General features: G+C 37.8%; 1 protein-coding gene across 1 annotated transcript in view; it reads right to left on the reverse strand.

Moving 5' to 3' along the window:
- Positions 1-850: 850 nt before the first annotated feature.
- LOC137596861 (protein diaphanous homolog 3-like) overlaps positions 851-12366 on the reverse strand; it is a 210437-nt gene continuing 198921 nt past the window's right edge. Inside the window, exon 28 of the mRNA XM_068317638.1 lies at positions 851-2261. Coding sequence (XP_068173739.1) covers positions 1894-2261 — 368 coding nt within the window. The 3' untranslated portion in view covers positions 851-1893. The remainder of the gene's footprint in view (positions 2262-12366) is intronic.

A 12366-nucleotide genomic window follows, 5' to 3' on the forward strand; every position in this document is an offset into this window, starting at 1 on the left:
TATGATCAAATGTACCTATGAATCACAATTAAACTCAGTTTATTATGTTGCAAAGTGTGACTTACCCACAAGAACTTCTAGGACTGTGCACATCATGACATCCTTACATTGTATTAAAGAAAGAAAAACTTTTTATTTATATTAATAAATGTCTTACCTGATGACCCATGAACTATTTAATTCTTTTTTTGTCTGCACGTATTCTCATTTAAACCCCATAATATTTCCTTAAACACCAACATGTTTTTTCCCTCTTCCGTAGATATGAAAATTACTTGAAACCAGTGTGCAACCTGCAATTAGTTTACAAATGCTTATAATTATGATAATTATATTTCAGGATGTAAACCATGAAATTGTTGAAAGATTTCTGTCACCTTTATGCTTGATCGATGGCAGTTAGTTTAGCATAGCACTCAATAAATATTAAAGCTTTCCTCACCTTAAACATTAAATGTTTGACCTTCATAAAATAATTTTAGATATGGATTAAGGTTAATTACATCTACCCAAATTTAATATTCTGACTTTAAAGTTGCTAAGCCAGAGCAATTAAAAAGAAAAAGTAGAATGCATAAACACTTGTTATACTCTGTTGACTCACACTACGAATTACATTTCTTATGCTTCTGGTACTTATTTTATTCCACTGTATTCATTGATGCACACACAGAGACACGGATGGCCATCACACTCTCTTCAAGCACACTGTGTCAGAAATGCTGCAGACAGCTCCTCGAAATATACAAATTCAGTTTTCGTATCATATTTGTTCATTGATTTTAAACATTGATTGAAATTATTTTCCGTCATGTGATTTAGGATGGATGACAAAATATTTTCTTTTGCTTTATTTTATTGTAAATGGGTTTATAAAAGTGACAGAATAACAAATGTTAAAGACAAAGCAAAACATTCTTCAGATATGAGCAATCATTGTGAACACTGGTGAACAAAAACAATATTGGTTCTGTTTTACATGAAGCAGGATGAACGTGTTCATGCTTTTTGCCACATAGTGGGCAATACAGACAGTATTCTCGGACACTGCTGCAGATTCATTCTCACCGTGTATAAATGGTCTCACAGGAAATGACACACAAAAGTAGAACAATTCTAACATTACATAATTACTCTAATGATCAATTTACAAACACGTCTGACAGTAGTAATAATGCATACATTATCATTCTTTTTATTTTAGAATTGTATATCCATTCAATTTAAATTCTTTACATAAAGACAATCAGCCAATTAAGAATGAAAAAGACTGACAGAAAAATATAACAAGTCTTTTACTTGACAAAAAAATGACATGCTTTTGAAAATAATGTGTATCTTGAGGTTTGAATACAGGTTATGATGTTCTATATGTGTAAAATTAAGCTATATATATATGTGTATGAAAAAGTGTAATTTTATTGAATTCATATGGATCGAAAGGAAAACTTTTCAGCAACATATCCTCACTAATCCCCCTGTCATTGATGTACAAGTTATAACTACAGCCATCACTTTTTATTCTTTACTGAAGCAGGTGGAGACGACTGAATGTATACTTGTCTTTGTCTATTCAACTATTTTTTTAATTTATGTTGAATGTGTGTCTAACAAACTGGTATATTTAAATATTACTTTAACCTCCGAGGACGTTCTGCAGTAAGCACAATCATTCGTCTATTCCTCTGCTTGAAGTATCTTGTTGTTAATAATTTTTTTGTCTTTACAAGTGCACTGTTTTTTGTTGCCATAATACAACTTTGGAACAAAAATTTCTACTTTTTTTAAACAACTGGAAAATTTCTTAAAACCACATTGAGGATATACCACAATGTGTCAAGCAGGCAGTGAATATGTATCTTTTTAGAGGTATCTTGCTTCGGTGGACAAACTTCACAAAGCCCTGAGTTTAGCCAGGAGAGCCTCTACATCCGTCTCCCCGTTTGAGTTACAGGCGCTGAGTGCAGCACTGGTAACGGTCGATGGGGACTCTGCTTCACCTTCCATGTCTTTCACTTTCTCAGGTGGTTTTACCATCTCTCTCTCCATCACCCTCTCTCTGTCCGGCCAGGAGCTGACCCCCGTTGGGTTCCTGCATCGGCGACTTAACTCTGAACAGGCAGCAACCTTCGACCGAGTTACAGACTGATGGTCCTCCGACTCTTTATTGGCCTTGTTGGCATGGGGAGTTTTCACCACCGCTGAACCCATATTTATATTCTGCCGAGAGTGAGACCTTTGTAAAGGTGCACGGTTGTTTCCTGAGTGGAAAATAAAGAAACAAAGGAATGAGCACAACTGTGAGCATATAGAGGCAGAGAGAGAAACAGGAAAAAAAGCGATTGGATGAACTACTGGAAACAATACACAGTGAATTAAAACAGCATGAAAAATAGATGGAAGGAAGGTTTGAAAAACAAGCAGCATTAGTCATTCTGCAGCAAAAATCAAAATGACTGAAGAACAGAACTCATCAGGTAACATCAGTAACAAGACACGCCATAGTAAGCATGTGCACATGCACAAACATTTACAAACTTGAGCTCAGCACACACACTGTTACTCTGGATAAACAAACAAACAAACAAACACACACACACACACACACACACACACACACACACACACACACACACACACACACACACACACACCCCACGGACGTGTATACAAACACTGATGAGGATGAATTGTCCGCAGCAGACTGTGGCATGCAGCGAGCTCAATATGAAGGAATGGATGTGGCTGATCAACCACAACAGGAACTCAACAACGCTGTACGTTGTCATTTTCTAATCTCTTGAACTCTTTCCCTTTTCTCTAACATGACACCCCCATACCCAGCTCCACCTCTCCTGATGCCACCATTATAATTCATTCTTCTTCCTCCCACTCTTCATCTAGACACTGTGCTCCTGCAGTAGTTCTCTTCATCTGTCTCATTTCTACTGCCACCCTTATTCTCTTCCCATTCCCTCTGGTTTTTGACTTAAAATACACAGCTACATAGACAGTGGAACAGAGCAACAGCCCAGATCAGACCTGCATTGTGAATTATAATCCCTTTGAGTAGATCCTAGACTTCTTCATCAGTATGTGTGCACTGGAAGGAAAGGGTATATCCATATTCATGTGACCTTGAGCGAGAGGCTGAAAGGAGTGGTGCGAGGAAAGACACCATCGCATTTAAAGTTTCCTGAGCATTAAATGTCTGGCAAACAGGAGTCAAACACAGCAGAGCAGAACAGAGCGACCCGCTCTGTCAGCCAATTGGTAATGAGTTTGGAGCGTGGCCAGTCAGTCATGACAGTGAGTTTTATGGGCTGCATTGACGAATGACAAGAAACGTCCCTGAACGCAACCTCTGACAAATAAACAAGGATGACAGAAAGAAAAGTATCAGACATGAAAGAAACAATGGCAAAATTAACCAAAGAAAGCCAATTATAACACAAACACCTGCCAATTTTTTTTTAACTGAATGTAATGAGCACAATTTTCTGCTGTAACTGAACACTAACCAGAGCTGATCCCCTTTCATCAACCTTTTTGCTATCTTTTTCTGACTATGCAGTCTTATTTGTAAAAGATCCTATTCCTTTGTCTCTATTTGCCTTATCAAGGTCCATGAACCCATTTCCTACAGAAGTATAGAAACAACACAACCACATTCATAAATAATAAACAGTATTACCATATGCTTTTCAAAGATTTGGTGAGATGGTATATGAGGTAAAAACATATTGATGACATACTCTCTTGCCATAACAACAACAACAACAACAATAATAATAATAATAATAATAAAATAAAGATGCCTTTAATATAACCTCTTATCCTGAAGTGATTTTTCCCCCCCTGCCCACCTGGCCTTTAGTGGTGAACATGACCAAAGTGCTGGCAAGTTCAGTTTCTGTTAACTTTGCCTGCCCGTGACAACTTACTGCTACTTCCTTTGAAGCTTTGCCAATTTCTGAACAAATGCCTCCGACTATGCTGTAAAACACGTCTAAAAGATGTAAAACATCTCTCATCTTACAAGTTGTACCCCTTTAGCCGAGAACAGGCATTGGTTTTAGAGGAGGATGGCTGTAATCTGAAGAGAAAATTAAACATCTAACTGACAACTTGCTGTTATGGCAGGCTTATTCTAAGCCATTTCAGCACAGATTTGGAAAGAACCATAGAAATCAGATAGACCCTCTGTAAAGTGAGTGTGTCTACTCCTCAAACACATGATTTTGAAAACCATAGACTTTCCATTTTGAGTGTCCATGACTTACTTTAAAATATTTTAAACATTATAGCATCTGCTGCACCACAGTTAGGTGACAGAAATTGATTTTATCTATTGAATACATTCACCCTAAACACTGTCAAACTGTCTCAAGCCATTAGGCAAACCGAGCTTTGGAGACAGCTGTAGAGGTCTGTTGACCTCATTTCTATCTAAATTAAAAACCCACAGATTTCATATAGAGCTTGTGTGGCCACAAAATCTGCGACACCTACAGATAGCAGTGGTGCTGACCGACACCACAACTGGATGTCCCCTCTTACAATAAGTTGCTGTAGGAAGCCCAAAAGACCCCAAGAGTCCCTAAGCAGAATAACAATCAGCATATGAGTATTGTTTACCATGATTTGAGTCATGGTTATCCATTTAAAGTCGACACTCTGAGTGTCAGTAAATGCATGTCCTTGTAAATAAACAGGCCATTCGGGCAAGCGACAGCAGTTGGTATCATCAGCTTTGTTTGCATTTCTCAGGTTGACCACTCTTGTTGGACAGGACCTATTCTTATTGAATGACATGTACTAGAATAATTTGTTATTCGTGAATAATTAGTTCTGCCCTTCTGGCAAAGAGTGGACTTTTAGATAGAATATACCTACACTGATAGAAACTTTTTTTTTTTTACAGGTTTTTAGAAAGTAATTGATTTTGGGTGTTTCTTGTTAAAAATATCACACCCCTGTATTGATTTTCTGTTCCACAGTAGTTTATCTTTACACATCTGTGTGACGTTAGTCAATATGAAACTGTCGCCATCTACTATAAAATGATATTCCATGATTCGGTGAGGACACACATTATTTTGTATTTTTCCCACTTCCACTGATGAAGAAGAGCTTTCACTGACAGGTCTTACACAACCCTCTTGTCCGCTACTTGAGATTTTTTTCAGTTAGGAAGCATGCAGGCAGACTTGGCCTCAGTCAGTCGAGCCTACAGCAGTCATTTCCTTTTGTGGGCTGTTAGAGCAACGCAGCCTGCTTGTATGGTTGACAATGAGCTCATCTACATGAAAAGCTGGTAAGAGATTGGAGAACAGTCAATACATGACAAAAGCCTGGAGAATGGTATTTTCCAATTGCCTGTTAAACATGAAGACAATACATTTCTGTTAAACCACAAGTCTATCACATTCGTCAGTCTGCAGCTGTACTTTATATGGCTGGCGGCACATTGGAAACGGAGAGTAGTTGAAAAAACAATGATAAAAGAGCTTGTCAAATACAGCTTGTTGTATATCTTCTTGCTCTCAGCTTTCTCAAAGAATGTGTCATTAAACTGGAAGCCTCGCAGCCCACATCCTTTCACCAGCTCCTGACACTGGTTCTGTAGCATAGGATGAATAAAATCTCAAACAAAAAAGACTATTAGTTCCTGCGAATGGTTGAGAATACAATCAAGAATTTAGATGTAGCCATGGTGCTTATGAAATGTCTGATGGGATTTCATTTAGCGGAAATGTGAAAAGGCCTGTCCATGAAAAAAACAAAAACAAAACAAAAACAAACAATTAACATTTTGGTTCTGAGAGGTATTTTGTAAGCTGAATTGTTCGTTAGTCAAATTGTTCGTTAGTCGCTATTTATTAAATTTCAATCTATAGCACTTTGGTCGACTGTGGTTGTTTTAAAGTACTCAACAAATAAAGATTGGATTGGATTTTAGCGAATTTTCATGAAAACAACATAACGCATGATAAAATAAAATACAGGTATAGGTCATTTGGAGTTAAGTCATTCACAATGATGAATCAGTTTTCAAAAAATAAATGTAATACTAAAAAATAATAAAATTCACGTCAATAAAGTTTACGTCATTTCACTGCCCACCGCTCTACCTCTCACTGTGTGCATGCCTACAGATCACGCATGTGATGATAACTAGAATGTGAAGAGATTAAATACATGCTATTCATTATTTTGCTGGCTGCATAAGTATTTAGTTTTAATTATGCAATAAACTTTTCCATCACTCTGTCTCAGTAAATTTCCACACACTTGAACTCATCTAATTTGACACATACACACACACACACACACACACACACATAGGTCATACACGGCGGTCTCAGTTCTCTCTAATCTGACACACACACACACACACACACACACACACACACACACACACACACACACACACACACACACACACACACACACACACACTCAAGGTAACAGTTCCATTTATGGAAGTTTTCACACTTATGGGGTGATCAGGATGTAGGCAGGACTGTTTACAGGATGACACCGGAAACTATGCCGAGAAGATGCGGCCTAAAACCTGTCACATTCTGATTACACCAGAAGACACCACATCCCCTCATGCCTATTCTTAATCTGAATTGTTTAAATTTGACCGGGCCAAGATATAACTTGCTCTTCTTCAAGTTGCGTCTGATGTAAGACCCGTGTAGTACTGGCAGTCAGGGACTGTGGTAGAGCCCGGATATATGTATTAGACTTGTTGTCAGGAATAAACTTTTTAAACTTATGACAATTGGCAAAGTCTCCTACTTTAACTCAATAACAAGAACCCACGGAATAAAGAAGCTTTGAAAAGACTTTGCTTCAAGTAGAAATATAATTTTCCCTACAAAGGATCAATATTATTCTTATCATTATTGTTAAAATATGTATGTATAGTTCCATACAGAAGTAGCTCAGCCGGTAGAGCGGGTCGTCCAATGATTCAAGATCGGCGGTTCAATTCCCGCTCCTGACCATTCACTTTTGGAGTGTGAGCTGGCAGTGGGAGTTGTTTCAGGGGCCTGTACAAAAATAAATAAATAAATAAATATATATATATATATATATATATATATATATATATATATGCATGTTAACTAACACACTAACCACGAGTGAAAACATAATAATTTCCCTATGGGGATCATTAAAGTGTAATTCTTCCAATTTTGACCATCAATTATCATTTTTGAATGACATGATTGTTTTCAAATCCGACTAGTTTATTGGATGTTTGTTCATATCTTCGACTGTTCTTTCTCTCTCTCTCTCTTTATACACACACACACACACACACACACACACACACACACACACACACACACACGTCGTATATATATATATATATATATATATATATATATATATATATATATATATATATATATATATATATATATATATATATATATATACAGCCACTGCAGTTTATAAAATAAATGTTATTTATTTCTTATTGTATGCTTCTTATAATCCGGTGCGCCTTATATATGAAATAAATTATAAAACAAACAAATTATTGAGGGTGCGCCTTATAGTCCAGTGTGCCTTATAGTGCAGAAAATACTGTATATAAAATCAGTGACGTGTGGTGAGGTTCATGGCTGGTGAGGCACTGACTTCATCATAATCAGAAGATGTTTACAAATATCGGAGCCTACAGTGTAGCTTATTCACCATTTAATAAGCAACAGTGAGTGGGTTATTTTTAAAGTTTCATAGCAGAATTATTTACACATACAAACTGTAACACACAAATAAGCACATTTGATGAAAAAAACTTGTTATGATGTTATCTAAACGTTTTTTATGTTATGTTTACTTACATATGAATTCCATCCACAGCTCCTTCTGAACAAAAGCATTGAAAAAATTTGAGTTGAGATATGTAATCCTCCATTTTTATAGTACGGCAAGGCAAGTGGAAAACAAATGAATGGCTGCACTTGACTCACTGACTATAGATTGTACACTGCCCAGCCAAAAAAAACCTCACACACTCTAATATTTCGTGGGACTACCTGTAGCTTTGATTGCGGTGCGCAATTGCCGCGGCATTGTTTCGACAACCTCGTACAACGTCACAGCATTTATTTCTGTCTTGAATAGCATTAATTTTTGGCCGAGTTCTTGTAATGACGATAGGAGTCAAACCACTCTGCAAGGTCTTCTCCAGCCCCAAAGTCTCCCATAGACTTTGAATGGGGTTAATCAGGACTGTGGGGGCCAATTGATGTGTCAAAATGATTCCGCACGCTCCCTGGATAACTCATTCACAATTAGAGTCCGATAAATTTTGGCATTGTTGTCCTGGAATATGATCGTGCCATCCGGGAGAAAAAATCCATTTATGGGATTGCCTGGTCATTCAGTACATTGATACTCAGCTGACTTAATTTTTTTGCTGAATAATATTGCTGAGCCTAGACTTGACCAACCGAAGAAACCCCTGATCATAACACTGCAATTTGCTTATTGAAACCCAAACGGTGACTTTTTTTTTGGCCGGGAAGTGTATTTTGCTGTCACTTCTTCTACAGCCGAGGAAGAAGAGTCCTTGGCCGAATCCCTGGAATCACCAGCTCCCCTTACCATAAGGCACGAGAACTGTGTGTCTCACATCGTGCCTTTTCCCACTGGATTCAGGACTGCTCAACTCAACAAAGACGTTACATACATGCAGTTGTTGACAAAAAAACACTGTACATTATATACATTAGCTAAATTATGGAAATTTATTTCATAGTGCAAACGTGTTTGAACATTTTAATAGCGACATATAGAGAAACAGCATTACGGTCTCACTGTATAGCATGTGAGCACAGCTAGTCGAGCCATTGCGCAATCCATGGTGAGGCTCGGATGGCCGGTGCCTCACCGCAGGTCTCTTCTTAGTATTTCACCAGTAAATGTAGAAATTCAGCAATTTTGAGTAATAATGATCTAAAATTGGTGACATTAAACGGAAAATATATAATACACATCCACTAGATAAATATAGCCATTTAATTATTTCTTTCATTTTCTATTTATTTCACCTGCCTCACCTGACCGCATGTCACACACACACACACACACACACACACACACACACACACACACACACACACACACACACACACACACACACACACACACACACACACATACACATATATAAGCAGCCCTTTCTTCTATCTGCAAATAGCTGCGGAGAGGAATTCACATTTTCCTCTTGTCAGATCATTTGGTCCATTTGCATTTGCCACATCAAATGCAGATGAGCTATTCCTCTCATCTTTCAACCCCTCCCCCTCACTCTTATGAAGTTTGTAGTATTTGATCACTTTAAGAAGAGAGGAGTCATACAGACTCACAAAGACCTAGACAGTGGAGTGGCTTTTTCCATCTGCAGAGTGATTGACAGAGCAAGCTGAAATTAGAAAGATCAAACACATGCCATAAATCATGGCTCAGCTAGCTAGGATGATAGTGTGCTGTATATTCTGTTTCATGACAATTTACCCTCTGCCTTGCATGTACGAGTGGGACCATGTTCCTGCTTTAGAATCAGGTCAAATACAGTACATGCAAAATATGGAATTTAAAGTTTTGAAACTAATTTTCAACTCAGATGGAAACTAATGATTACCTTACGTGCAACACAACACTGAACTCCACTTCAAGCTCAGTGGCTTTCCAATTGGTGTGTAGTGATTGTGTGAATGTATGCGTAGGAAACTGGCTTGTGTTGTAAAGATCATTGAGTGATATTTCTGTCATAACAATATATATAGCAATTAGTGATAAAAATGAGTAATTTGTTTTTGTCAATCCTCTAGTCAATTAAATATCAGAAAATACTGATAAGAGCTACAACAAGTTATAGTGTAATGAAGACTGATTGTTCAAAGTCTGCTCAACAGTCTGCTTCCTCTGTGAAAATATTTGTGTAGCTATATTTTATTGTCAATCAATCTGACATGCAGATATTTCCTTGATCAATCATTGAGTCCAAAAAGTGTCAAAATATAGTGATAAAGCAAACCTTACTATAATAACCCAGCACCCAAGGTGCCAGATTCATGTATCCCGTTTAATTATATAAATCTACCGCATAACAACATATTGTTTCTAAAATACCAAGAAACCAAACTTATCTCCATAACATCGCACAGAAAGTGGACTACACGTACGTCTGGAAGGTGAAGACCGGTTGATCAATGCTTGTATGAGATTGGAGCGGCGGTGGCAAAGTTGTACAGCGGGCGGTAGAGTGGGTCGTCCAATGTTACAAGATCGGCGGTTCAATTCCTGCTAATGTCCAAAAAACACCCGGAGGTGAGCTTACAGTGGGAGATGTCATCTCACCTCCGGGGCACTGCCGAGGCACCCTTGAGCAGGGCGCTGTCCTCTTTACAAGTTGCTCATTTGGGATGCACCATGTAGGAGCCCCACACCACTCTACCTCCCCCTGCATGCCTACAGACCCCCTTGTGTGTTTGTGTGTTTTATAGGGGCCTGTTCATACTAACATACAGTATATGCATGTGTTTGTTTGAAACTAGAGTGTGCTCATAATTTCTCTTCGGCCATTTCTACAGTACACAACATCAGAAAAAAAAAAGAAAGGGGGGACAATCATAGAACCCCCCCCCATCAATCGCAGACCTTTATGTGGGGAACGCAAGAAGCTCAAGCCACAAACAATTTGCTGATCTTCTGCTCACTAATGACAGCTGTACATCAATACTGTGGTCAGGTAACTGATTCATCATCACCACTGTACTGTGGAAAACAATCTTTTAACACATTTGTGCTTGTCCTTATAGAAAGATAAATTACATTTAAGTGTTGAAAATGTAAGATATCATAAATGTGAATGCTTTGCCAGTGCTCTCAAGTGAGTCTGGTAGAAAGTAGAAGCTGACAGACAGTTTGTACTGTATGTGTGCTTGTGTCCATTAGGTTCCCTGTAATTGAGGATCATTACCAGTCATTGAAGGTTTGTCCCTCACTCATTGAAAGTAACTGTGTGTGTGTGCATGTGTGCGTGTGTGTGTGCAGTGCCCTCTGTCTAGCTTGTCTGTCACAGAAAAACAGCAAATGGGGTTAAAAATGAGGAGAAATGACAAACTATGAAAAGACAGTGGCAGGAGGACAGATGTGGAGGAAGTGGGATGATGAAGAAGATGACAAGATAGGCAAAACAAACAGCTGAAAGACAGTGGAATTATTTGAAGGCAATGATAGTAATTTGGACTAGATTAAAAGCATCGACTACATTAAAGACAAGGAGGAATTATGACACAGAAAAAAGGGAAAGAGAGGATGTATGTAGAATGTTAAAAGAACAGTATAATAAACCCATTATTTCTATTTTTTGGTCTACATGGTAAATTGAACATGTAACAGTAACGGTGCAGAACTTCAAAAATCATCACTTTCATTAGAAACTGGGGAAATAAATAAAGCTTGAATTTCAATGTTAAAAATAATTGTAAAATAAAGTCATCACATTGGTGGTAAACCTAACTTTGGGCACAGTCCGTGCATGGACATGAAGCAGAAGAGTTCAAAAGAGAAAAGGAAGCAGTTGCATAACATTTATAAGACACTGTCTATGACTCACCTATAATCAAATTCATACCAACAAAAATATCACTGGACATGACAGAGGTTGTTTGCGCAAGTACAAATGTTTGTACACAGGAATCACACTCATAAAGACACAACAAATTTCACCTGCCACACTTAAGCAGACATGATTGAGTATTATTAAAATGAAATGTACATGAAATGTGCTTTGCAGCTTCAAACCAAAAATAGTGACATGAAGGATGTGAAAAGGTTGAATTGGATGTCCCTAAAGTCTTTTGCTTTTCAGTGTGAACCCTAGCCACTGTTAGCTGCAGTCAAGCATGACATTAAATTAGCACACCTTGGTGCATCTAACAATGGCTCAAAAGAGATTCCGGTTCCCTGCCACTAGTACTACAGCTACACAGACAGCACTGGATCCCATTGCACATGACGGTTTAGTGAGAAGACAATCAAAATAAGAAACGTGAAGGTCCAGTTTGCCCAAATTGTTTTTCTAAGTTGTCAAAAGCACTGTAATTGTGACACATTTATCTGAATAGTACTTTCATGAGGTGACTGTTTGACAGAAAGCCAATCTTCAATGAACTAATTATAGACAAATCTTTCACACTCAGGTTTGAATTTTGCTGAGAGAACAGACACATCACATCCACTGTGACAGCAAACATTATCTTTATGAAGTTATTATACTTATTTAAGAAGGGATATATAACTATGTTTACTTATAACTATGATACTCGC

This window comes from Antennarius striatus, chromosome 1 (assembly GCF_040054535.1).
Source record: "Antennarius striatus isolate MH-2024 chromosome 1, ASM4005453v1, whole genome shotgun sequence".
Lineage (NCBI taxonomy): Eukaryota > Metazoa > Chordata > Actinopteri > Lophiiformes > Antennariidae > Antennarius > Antennarius striatus.